Consider the following 20,111-nt stretch of genomic DNA (forward strand, 5'->3'; position numbering starts at 1 on the left):
CAGGGGGAGAGGTGGCACTGGGCAAACAGCCCGCCCCTGGCCTCAGTGCCTCAGTTTCCCCACCCAACCCTCTTCAGTTTTTTAGGACCAGGCTGGGCGAGGTGGCTGCGGGCACGGGGACGTGGCCTCAGCCCCCTCTGGGGACAGGACCCGTGCCATGGGGTGGGGGGCACATCCAGGAGGGGTGAGACAGGGCTGCAGTGGGGTGGACTCCAGCACCCATGGGTGCTGCTGGAGCACCCTGCCTACTTCTGGGCGTTGTAAATAGTTGTAGGTGAGGAGTGTGGGGACAGCCACATGCATCGTGTCCCCCCCCTGCAGCCGGGAGCACGCCCAAATAAATGCTGGATTTGGGATGGATGCGGGCGCCTGCGTGTGCTCTGTTGGGGACAGGGAGCAGGCAGCTGGGGGGGGTCACTGCGCACTGGGGGGGGTGAGGAGGGGGACAGGGAGGGGACCAGGGCACCGCGTGGTAGGGGGTTGTGCTGGGAGCACAGGGGCGCAGTACTGGGTGGTGCTGGGGGGCACCACTGGGGGCACTCGGGGTTGGTACTGGGGGAAGGACCGGGGCTGTGGGCTCTGGTACTGGGATCCAGTACTGGGTGGCACTGGGAGCGTGGTGGTGGGTGTTAATGGGCAGTACGGACGGCTCTCTGGCTGGTGCTGGGGGCAGTGGGTGTGGTACTGGGACGGACTGGGCAGTTCTGGGCCATACTAGGGAAGCGCTGGGCTGTATGGGGCTGTACTGGACTGTGCTGGGCTGTACGGGGCTGTACGGGACCGTACTGGTCTGTACTGGTCTATACTGGGCTGTACGGGGCTGTGCTGGGTCCTTCCGCCCCCTGGCGGCCGGGATCGGCGCTGCAGGAGCCCAGGGGTCGGCGTCGGCGGGGCCGGGGGGGGCACAGCGGGGACAGCGGGGGGGGGGGACAGGGGACAAGGGGCTGGGGACACGGGGCTGTGGGGCAGAGGGCACAGGGAGCTGCTGGGAACAGCAGGGAGGGGACACAGCGAGGTCCCCGAGGTGTCCCTGGGGGTACTGGGGGGCACTGGAGTTTCCCCTTAGGGTACTGGGGGATGTTATTGGGGGGGGGAAATGGGGGGTCCCCGGTGGTGCGGGAGGGGACCCTGGGGACACCAAGAGGGGTGGCACTGGGCCTGCTGGGGGGCACTGGGAGTGCAAGAGGGGAACACTGGGAACACCACTGGGGAGGGGGGTGGAAAGGGACACGGGTGGGGTGCTGGGAACGTTGGGGGGGGCGCTTGGATGGCTCGCGAGGGAGCCTGGGGAGGGAGAGCAGGACCACCATGAGCCTGGGGACAACAGGGACACCCCCGCCACGGGGCCACCACATCCACAGGGCCGGCCTGGGGACAGCAAGACCCCGTCCCCATGCCCACAGCGGGGACAGCTGGGTGCCCCCCCCCCTCACCCCACCGCCCTTCCCCGTGGCAGAAGCGCTGACGCTGGGAGCCAGGGGATTGCTGAGCTCAGCCCGGGGCAGATTTCGGGGGTTTTATCCGGGGCCTGGCTTAAGCCGAGCTCCTTGTCCCCGTCCTTGGCCCACTTGGGGTGCCGGTGGCGGCAGCGGCGGCGGCAGCGGCAGCAGTCGGGCGGTGGGCGAGCGCTGGAGGCGTCGGGGGGCTGGCGCACGCTGCCCGTCCTGGTGCTGACCTCCACCGAGCGGGCGAGCCGGCGGGCGGCGGAGGCGAGGATGGGCGCCGGGGCCAGCGCCGAGGAGAAGCACTCGCGAGAGCTGGAGAAGAAGCTGAAGGAGGACGCTGAGAAGGATGCCAGGACCGTCAAGCTGCTGCTGCTGGGTAGGCGGGCACGGCCTCGTGAGGGGTTGGTTGGGGGGGGGGGGGGGTCAGGGTTTTGGGGAAGGGGTGCCCAAACCTCCTGTGCTGCAGCCCCGCAGCCCACCCAGCAGCCCCAAGATCCCCAGCACCACTTAAACTCACCCAGCTCATCCTACAGACCGCCCTCTATCCCCCCAAGCACCCCATACACACTCTTGGGCATCCCCAAACCCACCCCAGTCCCCCGCTGCTCCGAGGCACCCCCAAATCCCTCCCAGCCACGGCTCCAGCTCCAGGGTCTCCCCCTGTGTCCCCCCAGCACTGCAGGTCCCTCTCAGTCCCCCCGGTGGTGCTCAGTGCTCCCATGGGTGCTGTCTCCCCCCATGTCCCAGCCCAGGGTGTTCCCCCCCTGCGCTGCCACACCGTGCCCCCATCCCAACCCTGGTCCCCCCAGAATGTCCCCAGCTGAGCCCCCCACAGCTCCCATCGCCCTGTCCTGGGGGCTGCAGCATCAGCACAACCCCAGAGCCCTCCCAGACCCCACCGTGACCCCCTCCCCGCCCGGGGGCTGCAGGATGCTTTGCTGTGCACGCAGCCCCCCCCAAAAAAAAGGCGACCACCGCTGTGACCCTGCTTTGCCTCCACAGGGGCAGGGGAGTCAGGGAAGAGCACCATCGTCAAGCAGATGAAGTAAGTGTTGGGGGAGGCTGGTGGGGGGCAGCCCACGGGTTCCCCACACCCCTCGGTGCCCAGCTCAGCCCCATGCCCCCCGTCCCGGCCAGGATTATCCACCAGGACGGTTACTCGCTGGAGGAATGCTTGGAGTTCATCGCCATCATCTACAGCAACACGCTGCAGTCCATGCTGGCCATAGTGCGGGCCATGAGCACCCTCAACATCCAGTACGGCGACTCGGCCCGCCAGGTGAGGGGCACTCAGTGCAGGGCACGGGGACCCCCCCCCCACCCCTAAAATGAGTCACTGTCCCCCCCTGACCCTGCTGAGTCCCTGTCCCGCGCAGGATGACGCCCGCAAGCTGCTGCACCTCTCGGACACCATCGAGGAGGGCACCATGCCCAAGGAGATGTCAGACATCATCGGGCGGCTCTGGAAGGACGCGGGCATCCAAGCCTGCTTCGACCGTGCCTCCGAGTACCAGCTCAACGACTCGGCTGGATAGTACGTGCTGAGGGGAGGGCAGGGGGGCACCCGTGGGTGCAGCCCCTGGTGGGAGATGTCTGATGCCCGCGGTGTGCCTGGGCAGCTACCTGTCGGACCTGGAGCGCCTGGTGACCCCCGGCTACGTCCCCACGGAGCAGGACGTGCTGCGCTCCCGTGTCAAAACCACCGGCATCATCGAGACCCAGTTCTCCTTCAAGGACCTCAACTTCAGGTAGGGGTTGAGCACCCCCCCCTGCCCCCCTTGCCCAGCGTGGGGGTGGTCAGGGGGTGGGGGGGGGCGTGCTGAGCCCTCCTGGTCCTGCCCAGGATGTTCGACGTGGGCGGGCAGCGCTCGGAGCGCAAGAAGTGGATCCACTGCTTCGAGGGGGTGACCTGCATCATCTTCATCGCGGCCCTCAGCGCCTACGACATGGTCCTGGTGGAGGACGACGAAGTGGTGAGTGGCCGTGCTGGGGGTTGGGGGGGGCAGAGGGGGGCTGAAATGGGGCTAATGGGGCCGTGTCCCTCCACAGAACCGCATGCACGAGAGCCTGCACCTCTTCAACAGCATCTGCAACCACCGCTACTTCGCCACCACCTCCATCGTCCTTTTCCTGAACAAGAAGGACGTCTTCCTGGAGAAGATCAAGAAGGCCCACCTCAGCATCTGCTTCCCCGACTATGACGGTGAGGCGGCCGTGGCTCCTCCGCCGGGGGCAGGCCGCGAGGGGGGCGGTGAAGCTTCGGGTGCCAGCCCCCCTTTGAGGGGCACCCACTGGGAAGGGGTTGGGGGGGGGACACACGGCCCTGCCTTGCTACCAGGTCCCAACACCTACGACGACGCCGGCAACTACATCAAGCTGCAGTTCCTGGAGCTGAACATGCGGCGGGACGTGAAGGAGATCTACTCGCACATGACCTGTGCCACCGATACCGAGAACGTCAAGTTCGTCTTCGACGCCGTCACCGACATCATCATCAAGGAGAACCTCAAGGATTGCGGGCTCTTCTGAGCCCCGGCCCCCACCAACCCCCTCCCACCCCCCTCCCACACCCCGCTGGTGCCCCTAACCCCCCTCTGCCACCGCCTCTGCTCGTCCCCAGATGCCGGCGATGTGACCTGCGCAGCTCCAGAGCCCCCCCAGGCATTTGGCCACAGCCCTGTCCCCTCCCCAAGGTCACCCCCCTGCCTGCGAGCACCATGGGTGACACTGGGGGCTTGGGGTCCTTGGGTAGCACCTCCCCAGCAAAGGGGGAGCCAGCGCTGCTGGGGGACCCCCAAAAACGTGGGGACAACCTGGGGGGGCTCCCAGTCCATAGTTCCCACCCCTAGGAGTCCCCTCCTGCATCTCCACTCCCCCCTTCAGCCCGCGAGTCCCTCCCCAGGGAGGAGGAAAGCAGCCACATCGAGGGATGGGGGGGGGCGCATTCTTTTTTTTTTTTTTTTCTTTCTACATTTTATTATTTCAAACCACGTGAACAATTCGGTAAAACATCCCGTGGGAAAAGCGGGGCCTGGCTCCTGGGGGGGGGGGGGGGAAAGGGGGGGGGAAAACGGGGGACAGAGCTGGGGAGGGAAATAGGGGGGGGGCTGCTCTGTACAGCAGGGTGTCCCCCGCCAGCGCAGCTAGCCCTATGCACTAGGCTCTATTAGAGAGGGCCGTGGGGGGGGGGGGGGGGCGGCCGCCCTCTCCCCCCGGCCCAGCGCCGGACAAGGGGGGGTGGGAGGGGGGGGGCACGCAGCCCCCCGTGCGCCGGAGGGGCCCCCCCCACACAAGGCACACGGTTTCGGCATTACCTGCACCAAGACGACGCGACCACTTAGCACTTGACGCTTTTAAATAGTTTCTTAAAAAGGTTTCTTTAAAAAGCAACGTAAACCAAGCTCTGTGTGTGTGTGTGTGTGTGTCGGTGTGTGGGTTTGGGTTTGGTTTTTTGTGTGTTTTTTTTTTTTTTTTTTGTCTTTTCTGTTTTTTAAAAGGAATGTTATCAGTCGTGGCTCCTCATGGGGGGGTGGGGGTCCCTTCACCGGCCCCTGCGGTGGTGGGAGCCCCGCGGCACCCCCCGGGCACGACTTTTTTGGATGTAAACGGTGCAGAAGTGATTTCCTGGAACCCAATAAAAAAAAGGGGCTGGGGTGACTGGTTAGCAACCACGAGGGAAAAGCCCCTGCCCCCGGCCCCACTGGCCAAGGGGGGGGACACGGGGGGGAGGACGGAGGGACCGGCGGCTGTAGGGGATGGTGGGGACGGCCCCAGGCTGGGCGCCATGGGCAGCGCACTCCCACCCCACTGCCACAGTCGTCACCAGAATGTCTCTTTAGGGGAGAATCGGGGCCGGGGGGGGGATGAAACCAAAGAGGAGAAGCAGAAATCGCTGGGCAGCGCGCTCCTTCCTTCGTCGGCACGACCTAAGGGAGAGAGAGAGACCCGTGAGCAGGACCGGGGCTGGGGACAGGGGTTGGGGGGGGACATAGGGGACACAGGGCTGAGGGCAGTGCTCCTCCTGTCCCTGCCGGCACCCACCTCGCCACCCTCAGAAGAGCCCGCAGTCCTTCAGGTTGTTTTTGATGATGACGTCGGTGACGGCATCAAAGACAAACTGCACGTTTTTGGTGTCGGTGGCGCAGGTGAAGTGCGTGTAGATCTCCTTGGTGTCCTTCCGCTTGTTCAGGTCCTCGAACTTGCTCTGGATGTAGCCGGCTGCCTCGTCGTACTTGTTGGCACCTGGAGAGGGGAAGGCGAGGCTGGGGATGCCCCACGGCACCACACAGCAGCGGCAGAGCCACCCTCACCCCCCTGGGCTAACCCCAAACCCACCCAGCCCCACAGCACCCCACACGCCACCAAACCCCACGCTTTGCTCCCCAGGGCCATGTGGCAGGATGGCCATATCAGGACCCCCCCCCACGCACTGCGGGGACACCCCTCCAGCCCTAAGGATTCACTACAGAGCCCCAAAGGCTTCTTGGGCAGGGACCACCGCTGCCCAGCCCACCGCCAGCCTCCCCTGGCAGGGGAAGCCCCACGCAGCCGCTGCTGCCGGCTCCGTACCGCTGTACTCGGGGAAGCAGATGGTCAGGGGGCTGTGCACGATCTTCTCCTCGAAGAGGTCCTTCTTGTTGAGGAAGAGGATGATGGACGTGTCCGTGAACCACTTGTTGTTGCAGATGCTGTCGAACAGCTTCATGCTCTCGTGCATCCGATTCTGGCAGGGGACAGCACCGTGTGAGGCAGGGGCAGGCACCGTGCCGCCAGCCTTCCATTTGGCCACCAGGCTGGGCTGGGACACTGGTGGCCACCAGAGCAGAGCACGGGGTCCGGCACTGCACAGGGGGCTCCTGGAGAGGGCACCCCAAACCTGGACCACCCCAAACCTGGATGTCCACCCCCCTTCAACTTACCATCTCCTCGTCTTCTGCCAGCACCAGGTCGTAGGCGCTGAGGGCCACGCAGAAGATGATGGCCGTCACCCCCTCGAAGCAGTGGATCCACTTCTTGCGCTCCGAGCGCTGGCCGCCCACGTCGAACATCCTGCGGAGCAGAGGCAGCGTGGGCAGGCAGCACTCCCGGCCCCACCAGCACCCCCAGCCCTGCCTCAGTTTCCCCAGCAGACCCAGGAGAAGGTGTCCAGCAAAGGGCAAACAGGGGCAGGATCAGGCTGCCCGTGCCTGGAGGTGTCACGGCCCTGTGCCCACCTCCAAAGATGACCCCGCAGACCCCGAGTGGGCGCTGCTGGGTTTGGGCTAGAGCTGGGGACGTAGCTATGGGAGGATGGACGGGATGAAGCGCACCAGGTGCCTCTCCCACTCTGGGCACCAGAGGATGCCCTGGCTCCACAGAGCAGAGCCCGGCGGCAGCGCTGCATCCTCCACTTACAGATCTTTGACTGCTCGGCTGCTGGAGGGGTTTCATCCCTGCTGTGCCCCAAAACCCCCACCCAGGGGCCCTGAACCCATTCTGCCTGTCTCTGCTGGCTCCTCCAAGCCTTGGAGCGGTGTGGAACAGCCACCACACAGCCTCGGTTGAGGCAGGAGTTTCGGCAGATGTGCTCCCATCCCAATCCCAGAGTAACCCCAACATCACCACCACCAGAAGCTCAGCACCAGCCCCGCACACCAGCAGGGCTAGGGCACGTTGGCCCCAGCACCCAAGCAGGATTCAGCCCTCTGAGGCCAGGGGAGGAGGGCTCGTGTCTGCGGAAGGGCTGGGCGTACTTGAAATGGAGGTCCTTGAAGGTGAAGTGGGTCTCCACGATGCCGGTGGTCTTCACCCTGGTCCGCAGCACATCCTGCTGGGTGGGGATGTAGTCGGCCCGGGCTATCCTCTCCAGGTCATTCAGGTAGCTGGGGAGGGAGCAGAAGGGCGCTGTGTAAGCCGGGTGGTGGGGCAGGGGACATCCTGCGTGCTGGGGGACATCCCAGGGGTGGCACCAGGCACCAACCGGGCTGGGCAACGCCGAGCCCCCAGCGTGCAGACACCCCCCATCCATAGCCCAGAGACCCCTTACGGGCTGGGAACACGGGGACAGGGCCACGCAGCCCCTCGGGGAGCCACCAGCCCTCCCGATGACGCAGCAGTGGGGACACGGGGGATGCAAGGAGACGAGGCCGCAGCACCGGGGCCCGCGCAGCCGTAACGCTTCCCCGGCTCGCGGCGGGGAGGGAAGGGGGGGGGAACGGAAAGAGGAAAGTATTCATCGCCACGGCAACGGGCCACAGCGCCAGCGGAAACAATTTCTGGCGCCGTGCCATTTACAGTCACAAAAAAAAAAAAAAAAAAAAAAAAAAAAAAGCAAACACAAAGGGCTTCATCCCCCCCCCGGAGGAAACGGGCACAGGCCTCGGCTCCCGGTAGGGACGTCCCCGCTCCTCGCCGGAGCGGCCGCCAGCTTTAATCGCTCCGGCTCAAGTTAATTGGGTTACGATAAGCAGGCTGCTTCCCCCGGGAGAATTAGGTGCCCCCCCCTCGTAATCTGGGGAGAGCCGCGCCGAGCTCGCAGGCACCACGGCCGCGGTGGTGGGCGCGGGGCCGGGGGGCGCCGGGGTGGGTGCGGGTGGTGCAGCGCGGGCGCAGCCGGAGCCAGGCCGCACCTCCCCGGCGCGCTCGAAAACAGCCGGAAACGCAGCCGGCCTCCGGCTGACACAAAAACAGGAAACCAGCGCTGGGGAGGCAGGGCCGCGGCGGTGCTTGGTGCTCGGACCCAGCGCCCAGCCTGCGCCACCAGCTCCGCGCCCCGCAGCTGCGGTGTCCCCAGCCCCGCAGTGTCCCCGGCCCTGCATGGTGCAGCGCCTGCAGGCATCGCCCCCGGCCCACGGGGTGAAGGCCGAGGCCGCAGCTCGCTAGCGTGAGCTAAAGTAGTCTCTTCATTAACACTAGCCCGACACTCGTAGCACGCTGGGTGTGGCACGAACGCTGCTAGGACGATCTCTTTGGAAGACACACGTGCGTGAATTGCGGGTCTCAGCGTCCCCGGAGCTGTAGGGACGGCGGGAAGGCTCTGGGCTGGAGCCTCTGCCAGAGGGACCCAACGCGGCAAGTGCCTGCGACCGAGCACAGGGCTGCCACCGCTGTGTCTTCTCCGGCAGTCGTCTCTCCGGCATCGTTCCCGCTGGTGATCCCAGCGCAGAAGAGCGATCATGCTTTAGGCAGCTTAACTTATTTAATAAATCTCTTTAGGGATAAATTGAACCAGATGCAGTCAATTTACCTATCTAAGCACGAGTTTGCCAGCTAATACGCTAGCATAATGCCGATTTTTTCCCACATGAACTCATTTGGAAAAAAAAAAACAAACAATCAACTAAAGAAGCTACCTTGTGCATCCCGCTCAGAATAAGCATCCCCACATTTCTTTGGGGTTTTTCCCCCTGTGGTTACTCACTCCCTATGCAAACAGCCGTGGGGGAGAAATGACCAGGAGGAAACCCTGGTCGCCGGATAGCAGAGACATCTCGCCAGGCTCTTCCCTTCCCATTTAAACAACCATAGCAAGGAGGGGGGGGGAAACAAAAACAAAACAAAAAAACAGAAAACCTCTACCCAGGAGGAAATTCAGCACTAACCATCTTCTTGCAAGGTGAACCAGCACTGGGAGCAGCACCCGCGCGAAGAAAACCTGCACCCAGCACGGAGGGGGGTGAGGGGCCCGAGCCCGGAAAGGAGGGTCCTGGCTGGGGAGCGGGGACACTGCAGGGACCTGGTGTGAGTACGTGACGGGGGGCACAGCCCCAAACCTGCTCCTCAACCCCACCGAAAGAGGGAGAGAAGGAAGAAGGGTACTCACTAGGCGGCGGAGTCGTTCAGCTGGTATTCGCGAGAGCGGTTAAAGCAGGCCTGGACCCCGTGGTCAGCCCACAGCCTCCGGATCACGTTGGCAAGGTCCTCGGGCATGATGCCCTGCTCTTCCGCAGCGCAGGAGAGCGCAAAGAGCTGGCGAGCGTCGTCCTGCGGGAGAACAGGGATGGGCGTCAGCTCTGCCACCCTCCACAAGCCCTGGGGACACCACCCCATGCTAAGGCTGCCCATCGTAGACACCCGCAGGAAAAAAAAAAAACTCAGGATGGGCAAAAATCACCTCTCCCAACCCAGGAAGCCCGTGGCTTTCCCCTTTCCTCCTACTGTTTATGCTTTGGGTCCCCCCACCCTATCTTCAGGGCCAGGAGGTCACAGCCCAGGGGACAGCAGAGCTTGGGCAGGGCCACCCTGAGCCCAGGTTCAGCGCTGGCAGCTTCTGCTCCCCAGAGGGGCTGGGACACACACGGGGGCACGCACCGCTCTGGAGGAATCCCCGAAGTCAATCTGCAGGTTCCCCATGGCCTTGATGATGGCCATGATGGACTGGATTGTGTTGCTGTAGACCACGGCTTTGTACTGCCGGCACTCCTCCTCCGAGTAGCCATCTTCATGGATGATCCTGGGGGCAGGGGACAGGGTCAGGCTCTGCCCCGAGCATGGTGCCAGCAGCCGGGGGCTTCCCACAACCTCTTCAAGCCTGGGAAGCTGCTCCAGCTCCGGCACCACCTCAGATAGATACCGAGGACACACTCAGCACCGCAGTACCCCAGCAGCCAGCACCACCAGCTCGGAGCCTTTCCTCATGCTGGGGACAGCCTGGCAGCACCCACGGTGCCCCACCAGGGATGGGGACGTCCCCAGCAGCCCCGCTCCTCCCCGTCAGGTATTGGCTTTCACGGTGGCACTCGGCACAGCCACAGGCACCCGAGCTCACCGCCTCCTCTAACCACACGCCGATGAAATATTCAAAGGAGAGCGCGCTGGGTTACTGCCCCCACTGGCACTAGCCTGGTGGCAGGGGCGCTGGGGACATTTGGGACAGCCATAACCAGTCTTTGGGGTGCTGGGAGGGACGGGGCAGGCCTGCGGACTACTCACTTCATCTGTTTGACGATGGTGCTCTTCCCAGACTCACCAGCACCTGCGGAGGAAGGGGACAGACACACAGATGAGCTGTGAGCTGCACCCTGAAGCCAGGGATCCCCCTGCCACCGCGGATACCCCACCACACGCTGGGACCCCGGCGGCGCTATGACAACAGGAGAGCAAGGCTGAGGGGACAGAACCCAGCACAGGGCCGTTCTGTGACACTCAGGGTCATCGGCATGGCTGGGAAAAACCCAGGCAGGTTTGGCATCGGCCGGGGATGTGTCACCCTCAGTGGCAGCTCCGCCACCACCCCGAGAAGAGGGGACGTGCAGCTCGCACCAGGCTGTCCCTCCCCGGGGCCGGGAGGGCGGAAGGAGTGAAGTCATCCTGGCTGCTGAAAGGGGAAGCTGAAAGGGGAAGCTCGAAGGGACGCTGCCCATCCCTTGTCCCTTCTCTGGGCTGGGACAATGGCCCGGAGCAATCCCCCTGCGCAGGGGCTTCGAGCAGCACCCCTGGGGGATGCCGATGGCAAAGTCAGGTGGGATGCAAGCCCTAGGGTCCTCCGGTGTGAGGTCCCAGCAGCACGGCAGCTGGGAAAGCCTCTTCCAGCCCTCTGTGGGGATCCCCCAGCCCAGGCCACGCTTCAGACCTGGCCCCAGCCCCCTGCCACACGGGCTGCTCGCACCCCGGGCACTGCTGGAAGGTCCCGGTGGCCACAGAGCCGCCCTTAAAGAGGGCCCCAAGCAGCCAACGGCAGGGCTGCTCCGCCGCTGGCCACAGAGGGGGAAGAGAGATTACAGAGGAGCTCAAAAAGTGGAGATTATGCTAAAATTAACCTGCAAAAGCACAGCTCGTGGTTGCGGCTGAGACGCAGCAGCAGGGAGCAAGGCGGCTGGCGGGGCACGGGCAGACGTCACCTTCTGCACGGGTGACAGCCGAGTGCCCTCGTGGGGAGCACCGTGGCCCCACACAGCCCAGGTACAACGAGGCCACACAGGGGTTATAAGCTCACCACGGCACCAGGAGCCCGCTGCCTGTTTCAGCTGCTCTGCTCTTGCGAAAACGTGGCGGCACCGCACTTGTGGCTGCTGCGAGCCTTTTCTTGGCTCTTGCCCCAGGTGTCCCCTATCGCACCTCCCACGCTGCCGCTGCTCTCTCCCATCCAAGTCCCTGAAGCCACCGTCCTTCTTAACCCCAACTGCTGTCCCCAAAGCCGAGTGCCAGCAGCGAGGGTCACACCCTGGAGCCTTCCAGGCAGAGCATCCCTCTATCCCCAGCCCGTGCCGCAGGGCCACGAGGCAGCAGCACCCCGCACCCAAGGCAGGACCCAGCACGCATCTGCGGCATCTTTCTTTGGTTACGGGGCTCCGCGGATGACACGTGTTTCTCATTTGGCCCAAAATACACAATTTGGCTGGAACCTCGCAGGCTTGACCCGACGGAAATAAAACTGTACTTGGTTTGGAGAGGCGGATCGGGTTTCTTTCTTTCTTTCCACCCAGAGCTTCCCCCCCGTCTCCGAAGGCCGTCTCCTTTGGAAAAGGATCCCCGCAGCCAGCCACGCCGCGCGGAAAATCCCTGCTCAGACGGGCTGGCTGCAGGGCCACAGCACAGGGCAGGTCCCCACACAGGGACAGTGCCAGCCCCAGGGGACCCCAGGCCATGCAAGCACCCCACGCACGGAGAAGGGTCCTGAGAGCAACATCAGTGCCAACCCCATGCGGGGACACCGTGACAGCAGGAGCTGGCGTAGGGCATCAAGCATCAACCCCACGCACCCCAAGCACCCATAAATCCCACTCTTGCAGCCTGTAGAGGTGTCCCTGTGGCGGGGGCTGCACAGCCAGCCCGCTCCCTGCCTGCACATCGCTGCTCTCCTCTCCCCACAGCCTCCAGGGCCCCACAGCTGCTCCCCAGACGTGACCCTCGCCTGCAGCAGGGCCCGCGGCAGGAGGAGCGCAGGGAGGGACGGAGCCCGGCCTCCAGCGCACGCGTGCGGAGCCGGTTTTCGAGCGGAGCGTTGAGTCACGTTAGCTGCGGGGAAGGCATTTTTCCCTTTCGTAATCCGTATTTAGCAGGAGCACTTTAGTACCTCATTAACTCTGACAGCCTAATCCCAGCCCGAGCAGTGCCTGCAGAGGTGGGGGTGCCAGCGCGGGGTGGGATGGGGCCTCCAGACCTGGGCACCACTCGGCACGGGCAGAGCCCTTGGGCTGGACACCGGGATCACCGCAATGAGCCTCCCCCTCCAATTTCCCTTCCAAATCACCTCCTTTCCCTAATGAACCAGTAATTGCCTGAGGAACTACACACGGTGTGACCAGGTGCTGCCGCCAGCGCGCAGCCAGCAGCTGGGACAGGGACACTGTGCAGCAGTCCCACGATGCCAGGCGGGTACAGGGAGCCAAACCACCCCCTCACAACCCCACACGGACAGCACAAGGGCTCAGGGCACCCCTGGAAGCTGCTGCCGAGCAGCCCAGCCTCGGGGCCAGGCTGGGAGCTCCCCCCTTACCACGGTACCCGAGAAAGGTACCGGCCACCAGCCGTGACACAACCACGGGACAGGGGGCCAGGCTAGCGCACGCGCTTCCAGAGAGGGGCATCGTCCCCACGGTGAGGAAGGACGCTCCTGCCCGGCCCGAACAGCCCACCCGGTGCCCCCACACCACCCCGTGCACTCCAGAGGGTCCCCAGCCTGCGCACTGCCCACGGCCCCCAGGGATGGAGGCGCGATGCTGCCACCCGTGCCCTTTTTACGGCCGGGCCTGGCCCGGATCACGGCCGCTGGGACACGACCACACTCATTCCCAGACTGTCCTACAAAAATAGGAGGAGAGCGTGTGCTCCTGGGCTGCTTTTCCCCGTTGAAAATAATCTTTTAAAATTTTAAAAGTAAGCAAGCAGATGGCCAGCTCCAAAACGCAGCCTCCCAGCCGAGGAGAAACTTGTTCGGCTGCGGATCCGGCTTCCTTTCGGAGAGCCCCAGAGTTTGGAGACCCCAGCATCACTGGGAGCAGGGCTGGAAAACATCCCCAGCCCTGGGCAGCCACCAGGATGCACCCCTCGGGCAGGCGAGGGACTGGTCCCTCGGACTGGCCATTGAATGGGATTTTCAAAGCTCTGCATTAAAAGCGTAGTCACCTAAGAAAAAGACTTAAAAAAAAAAAAAAAAAAAAAAAAAAAAAAAAAAAGACTTAAAAAAAAAAAAAAAAAGATTCCCCTCGACATTTTCCTTGCTATCTAAAATAGATGGAAAATTGCTTTAAAAATAATTGCATGTAAGAAAAAAAAAAAAGCCACAGCAACGCCGAGTGTTTTTCCAAGCGGCCATCTGACTGCTGCACAGAGCTGGCCGCTCTCCAGGAGGGCCCTGCCAGCCCCAGGGGAGCCGGGTGGGTGCTGCCACCCGGGGGTCCCCACGAACCCCCCCACAGGTGCTGCGAGGGGAGAGGGGACAGCACCGTGCCAGGGCTGCCTGCACGGAGCTCGGAGCAGAGGGCGGAGGGGACAGCAGCCCCTGTGTCCCCATCACACCCCAGCGTGTCCCCCCCAGCCCATCTCAGGGGGCCAAACACCGGAGCTTGGCTTTGAAGGTGCTGAATTGGGGCTCAAAAGGGGTGCAGGGCACCTGGGGGGCACCTGGGACACGCAGCACGGGCCGGACCGCAGCTGCATCCAGCCACGCCATCCGCTTCCAGGCAGCCGATGGAGACGCGACTCAGCCTGTGGCTTTCTGGCAAAAAGTGCTGAAAGCACACCAAAAAAAAAAAAATCCTCTGCGGGAAGGATGTTCGGAGCAAGCAGGGGAGGAGTGTCTGGGCCAGGAACGGCTTTTCTGAACACCCCCCTGCCACCGACAAGGGACGCTGACGTTTACAAGCCGGACAGAACTATTCCTGTGCCTTTTTTTCCAGGAACCAAGAAACTTTCCTTCTTGCTTTCTGCCACTGAAATCCCAGAACAGCGACTCTCTCCCACCATCCCCCCGGCACCTTTACACCTTTGCTCCTGGGGCTGCGGTGACACCGGGTCCTTTGTGCCCCTGTGGGGACTCAGGGCAGAGAGCTGACCATGTCCGGGGCAGGACAGGGCAAGCGGTGCCCACCCCTGGGTGCTGCACAGGGAGGCTTCTGTAACCTGCAGCAGGTTTGCACGCCCGTGTCACCAACACATCTGCAGACGTGGGCAAGCACCAAGGCCGAGGCTGGGTGCCTGGGCACACCCAGCACCCACGGGGGGCTCCCCAACCTGCCCCCACCCCACAGCCGGCTGCCCCCAGGTCGCAGAGTGGCACAGGTTGGAGCAGAGGGCACTGCCCCGGGGTGCTCGCAGCCCCACCAGGCCCAGCTGCCTCCCCCTGCCCGCACACACCGCGAGGAGAGCGGCGCAGGGCGGGGAGGAAGGAAAAGCAGCGAGGCAGGAGCAGGCGCTGCAGGGCCGGCCGCCCGCAGGCACGCGAGCCAGCGGCAGCCCCGTGAGCGCCGGGGAAACGCCGCCGCCGAAAGTCACAGCTGGTCCCTCCCTTCCTCTATTTTTGTGCGAGCAGAAGAAGTCGCTGAGCCCGGGTGCCGCAGACACCTCCCCAGCAAGGCCCGGCTGGGGAGTGAACCCGGGGCCTGGCGCCGCCGGCACGCAGCCCGGGACGGAGCCACCGTCACCCCGAGGGATGGCATCACGTCGGCAGCACCCTGAAGCCACATGCAGCTCCCCCGTCAGCTCGACACAGGCCTCCGGGTGCGAGCTGGCACTACGGAGCACACAGCTCCCCGCGGAGAGGGCTCCAGGAAGGGTTTGGGTTTGCCAGCGGTGCCTGCGGGGGCTTCCCACAAAACCCGAGTGAGAGGCATGGATCACCTCCGTGCTCCGGCCTGAGAGCTGGCAGCCAAGAAATCCCTCTTCCTTCATAATCCTAAACAGGCAGAAAATGGTTTCAGGACTGCTCACTCAGGGTACCGCTTGTCCACTGCCAGCAACACGTCAGAATGGGTGGCAGAAGCACCAAGGGCCACACGCGTCTTCCCCACTGAACCCCAAACCAAACCCCACTGAGTTTGAGGGGTGGGTTGAGGCTGGGGGGGGGCTCTCCCTCTGAACTGGATTTCTCCTGCTGTCTGCAAGCCCTGCCCTCAGCGACAGGCCCCGAGGCGCACCCGGGTCTGCTTCACCAAACTAACACAAAAACAGGCGGAAAACGAAAAAAAAAAAAAAAAAAAAAAAGCCATCAGGGAGGAAGGGGCCGGTGGCCCCGCACGCCCAGCACCGCTTTTGGCAGCGGCGAGGATCCGGCAACACCGAGGGTTTCACTTCTGCCTCGCGCCGGGCAGAAGGAGCCAGGAACATCTCTCCCCGTGCCGGGGGGGAGGCAGCGCGAAGCCCGCCCGCGGCGGTGGAGGAGCCGCCAGGCGGCAACTGAGGGGCTTTGATTTGTGGGCGCAGCGCCGGGAGCCCCGCCAGCACGCACAGAAGCCGCGGCGTCTGCTGGCGGCGGCTGGCAGCTCCCGTCACCCTGCCCAGCCGGGGGGGCTCCCGGCTCCTCCTGTGCAGCACCCGGGACCCCCACAGCAGCAGGTGCCACCCCGGGGCATCCACCGGTGCATTTTCCGGGCGCACGGTTCAGAAATTGGTCAATAGCAGCGGAGGGCTCCGGCACTGTTTGTGCTTGAACAGCTGCTAGGCGGAGGAAAATAATAATAATAATAATAATAAAAGAGTGTTTTCGCTCTGTTTTGGGTTTTGGAAACCCACTGAGATCAGAGAAGCGGACTGGCCCATAACTGCCCTCCTCCTCGGCTCCACCTCGGGGCCAGCCCCAGGGAGCGCTGTGGGTGCCCCGTGCGCCCTCGGCTGCCCCTCGGTCCCCCGGCCAGAGAGCAGCGAGCGCTGCTCCCGCATCTCCCATCCCAAACCAGGGGCACGCTGCCGCCAAGCACCCGGCTGCCCCCCAGGGTGCCCGAGCACCACCTGGGAGGAGATAACGGGGGGCCAGGACGGGCACACCGCCGCGACGCGACGGAGGCACCACGTGTCCGCCCTGCAACACCCGCGGGGTTTCGCTCCGCCAGCGCCTTCCCCTCCCCGGAAACCAGCGGGGCTGGGGCTGCCCGTGCCTCCTGCCGGGTCGCACAGCGCGAGGGCAGCCCCCGGCCCCGAGCTCCCACCCCAAAATCCCCAGAGCCATCCCTATGCAGCAGCGAGGGACGGCTCCGGGGATGGGGTGCGCATGGGGCCGAGAAGGCGGCGATGAAGCCTCGCAGCCAGCGGTACCTCCGGACATCTCGGGGCAGGCGGCGGCTGCACAAATAAGCGGCTGCCTGATTTCACCATGACTTCCTGCTGCTCTCGGCTTCCTCTCTCCAAGAGGGCGACGAGAAGACGGGCGAGAGGCAGCCATGGGGAGGTTCTCCTCTCCTCCCGTGCCCCGGGGATGGAGGGGGTCCAGGGGTGGCAGCCCCAAAAGCGAGCGAACGCCGTGTGAGCGAGGCGGGGAGAGGGCCCCGCACAGCATCCCCTGTGTCCCGGTCCCGTTAGGGGAGCGGCACCGCGGGGTGGCCCCGAGGGGGATCGGGGAGAGGAAAGGGGTGCGTGGGGGGGTCCCTGCGCCCCGCACCGAGCCGGGGGGGATTGGGGGTGCCCGGGATGGGCGGAGCTGGGGTGGGGGCAGCACGGCGAGGGGGTGGGAGAGGGGGGCAGCGCCCCTTTTGCGAGGTGGGGTCCCAGGAGATGGGGGGGGTGGAAGCGCAGGGCGGCTGCGGGGCGGCCCCCAAAAGAGGGCAGGGGGTGGGGAGCCACGGGAAGGGCGGGGGCACGGCCGGGGGATGCCCGGGGCTGGAGGGGGGGGGGAGGAGGAGGAAAGCACCGGGGGGGGGGGGGGCGACACCGGGGCTGGAGGGGGGGTCCGGCTGGGGGTGGGGGGGTACCCTAAGGGTACCGGGATGGGGTCGGGAATGGGGATGAGGGGGTGATGCCAGCGGGGGCGGCGCACGGGGGGGGAGGTTGGAGGGTGGGGGGGGGGGGGGATGGGGATGCCCGTCGGGGGGCGCCGCTCACCCAGCAGCAGCAGCTTGACCTCCCGCGCCGCCTTCTCGCCGTCCTCCCGCAGGTTGCGGTCGATCATGCGGGAGCGCTCGGCGGCCGCCTTGTCCTCGGCGCTGACGGTGCAGCCCATGGCGGCGGCGCCTCCGCTCCGCGCTCCGCCGGCTCTGCCCTGCCCTGCGCGGCGCGGCGCGGGCGGGGCTCGGGGGGGCGGGGCCTGGAGGGGAAAGGGGCGTGGCTTGGAGGGAAGGGGCGGGGCTTAGAGGGGGAGTGGGCGTGGTCGGTTTTGAGGGCGTGGTTATAAGGAGGGGGCGGGGAAAGGGGGAAAAGGGGCGGGGCAATGGGCGCGGGAAAAGGGGGGGTGGGAGGGTGCGGAGTGGGGCTGGGGGTGCGTGGGGTGGGGGCTATGGGGCCATGGAGCTGTAGGGTGCGGGGCTGTGGGCACCCAGCCCAGATGTGCCCGTGGCCATCGCCGTGCCCCAGCCCAAACGTGCCCGGGGTGGTCGGACACCCGTGGGTTGCCCCCTGGCATGCCCCATCCCAGGCTTTATGGGGCCACCACGCACCCAAGGAAGGAAATGTATGGGGCCTGCGCAGTGCAGAGGGGTTTGGGGTGATGCTGTGCCCCGTGATGTGTGTCGGGGTGCGGTGTGCTCCAGCATGGTTGTGTGTTGCACCGCACTTCATGTGTGCACAAGCGGAGGAGTGCGGTGCTCTGGTGTGCCCCAGGAGCGTGTAAAGGGCCCTGGTGTGCCCCCAGATGTGGCTCGTTGTTCCATAGTGTGCCCCAGCACAGCCGTGTAGGGGGCCACGAAGTGTCCGTGATAGATGTGTGCAGGCCTCAGGACATGGGGGTGTCACGGGGTGCCCCTAAGCAGGTGTGCGAGAGGCCACGGTGTGCCCTAGAGCAGAGGTGCATGTAGCAGTGGTGTTCCCCGGGACAGCGATGCACGGGGCCATGAGGTGCCCCAGGACAAACAGCTCAGGGCTGTGGGGTGCACAGGACAGAGGTGTGTGGGGAAATCGCTTGCCCAGGAGAGATGTGCAGCGGGGCACCGTGCTCCTGAGGACAGGCCACGTATGGCTCAGGACAGAGGTGCACAGGATCACCGTCACGGGGGCATTTTGTGCCCAGGACAGATGTGACTTGAGGCACAATTTGCCCCAGGACACTGCGCATCGATCCACGTTTTGCACCTGGACAGGTGTGCAATGCACCATGGTGTGCCCGGGACACCCGTGCACGGGGACATGGCATTCCCCAGTACGGATGTGCACCGTGCCACATGGTGCCCCAGAACAGACACGCACGGGGCATGGTGTGTCCCTGGTGGATGCACAGGGGGCATGGTGTGACCTGGGGCCTCCTGCCCTGGCCCCAGCTCGGCTCTTGCCGTGTCCCATGGGTGCTCTGCGTGGGGCTGTCCCTGTTTAGGAACTCTTCCCCAGGCCCTGCAGACACTACTGAGGACTGTGTATCCTGTGGTGTCCCTGCAGCTCCCTCTGGAGATGCGATGTGGGGCCAGCCTGCACCCCAATGGGGATGTGGGGGGGGTGTGGGGTGGGAGGCAGAGCCTGGGCACTGCATTTTGGGCCACCTGGGGCTGGGGTGCTTTGGGCACAGCTATCTGGGGACAGCCCTGGGGCTGGCAGTGCGTGTCCCTGTGTCCCAGGGCAGCCTTCAGAGTGGAGCCGGTGGCACTGGGTGGCAACACAGAGCTTGGGGACCTGCCGTGGGGCTCAGCACCTGGGGACCCGTGTGTCACACTGCCGGATGGCTGGGGACAGGAGGTCACGCTCCAAACATGCCACTGCCAGCGCCCCCAGCTTGCGGGGAGCACTGGTGCCAGGCTGAGCTCTCCCCACGGGGACCCTCATTTCCCAGAGCCGAGGACCCACAAAATCAGCCCCCCGTTGTCGCTGGGGGGAGGACGTGTCCCCACACACATCGCGCAGGAAACTGCCCCCCCCCGGCCACCCTGTGGCACCCCCGTGCCTCCCAGCTGCAGCCACCGCTGAGGTTGTTTGGTGCCAGCGATCCGGATTTGCTCCCAGCTGTCACCGAGCACTTTCCTAGGGGATTGCTCGGGGAAAACAGCCCCACGCGTGGGAGCCCCCACGCTGCGCCAGCCCCACGGGCTGCCAGGACCTCCTGCGGGATGAGGGAGCCACAGGGCAGCGGCGGGGAGGGGACCGGAGCTCCACCGCAGGGCCGAGGGATCCCCGCGGCGTCCCGAGGGCAGCCGGGGGTCTCCCACGCCGTGCCCCGGCCCCACGCCCCGCGTGGGCAGGGCGGCAGCGCCCCACGGCGCCCGCGGGGCTGCGCGCAGGAGCCCGGCCGCGGCCGTCGGCGGGGGCGCAGCGCCGCCGTGCGCCCGGGGAGCCCGGCGCTGTCCCCGCGTCCCCGCTGTCCCCGTGTCCCCACGGCCCCCCCCGTCCCCGTGCGTCCCCCCGTGTGTCCCCCCGCAGCCAGCAGCCCCCCCATCCTGCTCAGACACCCCGGCAGGCCTCACGCCTTCTTTTACTCTTTATTGTTACTCGCACGGGTTTCCTCGGTCGCCCTCCTCCAGCACAGAGCCAACCCCCGCTTATAATTTAAAAGCGCCGCCCCCGGGCAGCCCGGAGAGGTGGGCAGGGGTAGGGCTGCTGGGGCTGGTGCCCTGCCAGCCAACCCCGACCCCCCTCCACGGCCCCGGAGCTACCGAGAGCCACGCAACGCGTTAAAAAAGA

At 65.2% G+C, this 20,111-nt stretch overlaps 2 protein-coding genes across 2 annotated transcripts; one reads left to right on the forward strand and one right to left on the reverse strand.

Annotated features, from left to right (window-relative positions):
• Positions 1–1,594: 1,594 nt before the first annotated feature.
• On the forward strand, positions 1,595–3,974 carry GNAT1 (G protein subunit alpha transducin 1; the record flags this gene model as incomplete). The annotated part of the gene is made up of 8 exons (XM_082768495.1): positions 1,595–1,821; positions 2,448–2,490; positions 2,583–2,724; positions 2,822–2,979; positions 3,065–3,193; positions 3,289–3,418; positions 3,495–3,648; positions 3,784–3,974. The coding sequence occupies exons 1-8, from the start codon at positions 1,716–1,718 to the stop codon at positions 3,972–3,974; spliced, it is 1,053 nt and encodes a 350-aa protein (XP_082624621.1). The 5' UTR covers positions 1,595–1,715.
• Positions 3,975–4,796: 822 nt separating this feature from the next.
• On the reverse strand, positions 4,797–17,575 carry GNAI2 (G protein subunit alpha i2). Its single transcript, XM_082767991.1, has 9 exons — positions 17,397–17,575; positions 10,356–10,398; positions 9,735–9,876; positions 9,247–9,407; positions 7,178–7,306; positions 6,365–6,494; positions 6,015–6,168; positions 5,487–5,687; positions 4,797–5,371 (listed from the first exon to the last, which is right to left on the reverse strand). Exons 1-8 carry the CDS (start codon positions 17,512–17,514, stop codon positions 5,497–5,499), a joined length of 1,068 nt encoding a protein of 355 aa, XP_082624117.1. The 5' UTR covers positions 17,515–17,575; the 3' UTR covers positions 4,797–5,371; positions 5,487–5,496.
• Positions 17,576–20,111: the final 2,536 nt, after the last annotated feature.

Source organism: Aythya marila (genome assembly GCF_965140915.1).
Source record: "Aythya marila genome assembly, chromosome: 10".
Lineage (NCBI taxonomy): Eukaryota > Metazoa > Chordata > Aves > Anseriformes > Anatidae > Aythya > Aythya marila.